Raw genomic sequence first — 2,969 nt, 5'->3', positions numbered from 1 at the left:
ACATGGTGGCTGCGATGATGGGCTCAAGTATAGCAGGGATTGTGGGGCTGGCACGGGATTGGGCAGTGTTTCGTTCTGCTGTGCATGGGGTCGCTATGAGTCGGAAAAGACTCGACGGCACTTAACAACAACAACAACAACAACTTAATTCTTCATATCACTAATGGACTCACTTCATTTATATATTCCTTTACTTGATAAACATTACATGTCTACTGTGTGTCACACCTTGTGCTGGTTGCTATACATTCAAAGATGAATACCAGAGTCCTTGCCTCAAAAATCCCATAGTTTGGGGGAGAAGACAAACATACAGAAATGTCAATAATGTAGGGTGTACTAAATACCATGGTATAGATGTATGGACACACAAACGACAGATTTTGCCTGGGTAAAATGATAGGGGCTAGAGAATGTCAAACATTTTAGAGAAGGTAAGATTTGAACAAAATCTGGAAAGATACATATACCCTTATACTACCACCACCTATGGGATGGGAACAGTATCAACTTGAAATTATTGCATAAGAGAGAAGCAAGGCAGGGCTGGGGGACTAGTGAGGAAATGAGTTATTATATTTTTAATCCCTCATTCGATGTTGCTGGATTTGATCATATCTGAGAAACTTAAGTCATATGCAACAGTCGCACAAAACACGTACACACCCTCAAACACACACTTTCTGCTTGTAGTTTACATTTGAATTTACATTCAAAATTTTTTTCATGAAAAACAAACATTAGAAAATCAAATACAGTTTAAGAAAAAATTTAAAAACAGAGAATTCGGATTTTTAAATCTGGTTTGAAAATAAGGTTACATCCATGACTTTAAAACAAAAAACACTGTATTTTACATTCATAAATCCAAATAATTTTAAAAAATAGAATACATTCTTACCTGAAGGACTTTCCTAATTCTTTTCAGATTGTGTATCAAGAGCAGGTTTTTCTCTTTGGAAACACGACCTAACTGCTCATCCAGTTGTATTAGTAAGTTTTGAAGAAGAATTGTTGCCATGGTTTCATTGTTAGAAGCCACCTCCCTAATAAAATAAAAGTGATATTACACAACAGGAAACAACTTGGTGAGACGCCAATTTTCTATCACACTGATTTTAAAGTAATAAATCTATTCTATAGTGAGAATCATTAAATTATACAAGGTGAAGACAGGTACAAAGAATGTTTGTAAGTCATGTTTAGAAAAAAAAAAGTATATTTACATTGAATCTATGGAAGAGAATTGATATAATTAATGTTTTAAAAACAAAGGAACCGGCACTAGATTTCATCAATCTAAAAATGGGAAGCATCTCTAAGAGCTTTTTGTTATGTTATTCCATAATTTTTAAAAAAAACTGGAACAGTGCTTTTTTCAATTACTGAGACCATTTCTTAACTGTGCCTGAGAAGGAAGGAAGTAAGGGAAGGGGGGAGGGTGCTGAAGGAGGTCCCAAGGGTGGAGGGGAGGGAAAGGGAGGGAATGAGAGGTCTAGAGAGCAATTAGAAGGAAGGGGGAGGAAGGGAGAAAGGGATGGAGAAGGTTTTAATATATTTTAGGAATTTTCTTCCTATTATTTAAGAGCCCTCATAAATTCTCTTTGAAAAATGTGAGAGAATCAAGTTGTGACATCACGACTCTAATTTACCAGATACTTCAAAATGTCTAATCCATTGACTACTTTTAACATGTTCATCCAAACAGTTAATACTTTATAGTCAAACATTAGATTGTTCTCATGCAGACCATATTTATATTATATATGAAAATAACTGATTATAGCAGCATCAGAGAAAATATATAAAAATACAAGTAATGGAGAAGCATTTAACAAATCAAAACATTTAAAAAATGTATTAACCATTTAAAAACTGTTTTCCATAATTTTTTCTTTCTTTTAAATAGAAGAAATTATTGTAACAAGAAAAAAAATATGCATTATGAAAACACATTGTCCCTAAAATGTGGGTGAAGATTGTGTTTTCCAAATACAGGATAGCTCAGTAACAACTTTTTGTTGGAATTCCACTACTTAGCCTTGAAATTCGGACCACCAAGATGTTTCAATTTGGATGGTATATGGAGTGAAGAATGTACCAATTAATTGATTATTTATTATATGATTGACAACACAAGATTGATCTATCATCTTTCTTTTTCCTTTCTTTCTACGTACCTAGCTATCTAGCTATCTTTCTAATCTAGCATAATATATCCATAATCAAATTTACTTCTTGGCTTACTGATACACAGAAAATTATTAGGATTTGGTTTACAGAAAAACAAAGCACTAAAACCATTCAGTTTTCATCTATAATGGATGAAACCATAAAGGACAATGCTTCTTGTCCTTTGAGAAGGCTTTCCAAATCCTTAAAGAAGTTCTTTACTTGAAAAGAACGCATCTCCTGAGTCACAAGTAGACCACAGAAGAAACCCATATGAATAGAGCATAAAGCATTTTTGCAGTCCCCTCTAGGGAAAAATGCAATGCTTGTTCCTACCAGTCTTGATTTTCAATCCACTGTGCCAGTAGATGTCGAATTTCCATAGGAAAGTTGTCATCATAGAATTGATCCACTTGCTCCAAAAACTTGATTTCTAACTGTTGAACTTGATTCCACTGAGACATGCTATGAAAGAAAGGGTAAAATTAGAGTTTTAAAATAATATTAATTAATGGCTGTAATATATACTTTCTCCTTTCCTTAAAATTCAAACAAAGGCAATGTTGCCCACTAGTTCAATAACTAGAGAAAAAATATTTTATAGTCACTCAGTTGAAGACAGAAAAGAAAAAAAAAAATGCTTTCAATGCACACATATAGCAATTCCTATGAGCTTAGTCATTCCTAATGCAAAGAAACAGCCTTATTTTTCTGCCCCCAAACCACATCCTTCCCTGCTCTAACAATGACTCCTGTTCTGCCTTCCCCAGGAAGCTTTGACCCCCCCAAAATCATTC

General features: G+C 34.1%; 1 protein-coding gene across 1 annotated transcript in view; it reads right to left on the bottom strand.

Moving 5' to 3' along the window:
* Positions 1-2,636, bottom strand: part of STAT4 (signal transducer and activator of transcription 4) — a 140,311-nt gene extending 137,675 nt beyond the window's left edge. Inside the window, exons 1-2 of the mRNA XM_007939151.2 lie at positions 2,509-2,636; positions 902-1,046 (exon numbers count right to left, since the gene is read on the bottom strand). Coding sequence (XP_007937342.1) covers positions 902-1,046; positions 2,509-2,636 — 273 coding nt within the window. The remainder of the gene's footprint in view (positions 1-901; positions 1,047-2,508) is intronic.
* Positions 2,637-2,969: the final 333 nt, after the last annotated feature.

Source organism: Orycteropus afer, unplaced genomic scaffold, assembly GCF_000298275.1.
Source record: "Orycteropus afer afer isolate SDZICR_OR568_19922 unplaced genomic scaffold, OryAfe1.0 scaffold00001, whole genome shotgun sequence".
Classification (NCBI taxonomy): domain Eukaryota; kingdom Metazoa; phylum Chordata; class Mammalia; order Tubulidentata; family Orycteropodidae; genus Orycteropus; species Orycteropus afer.
This window is presented reverse-complemented; position numbering and strand designations above follow the sequence as displayed.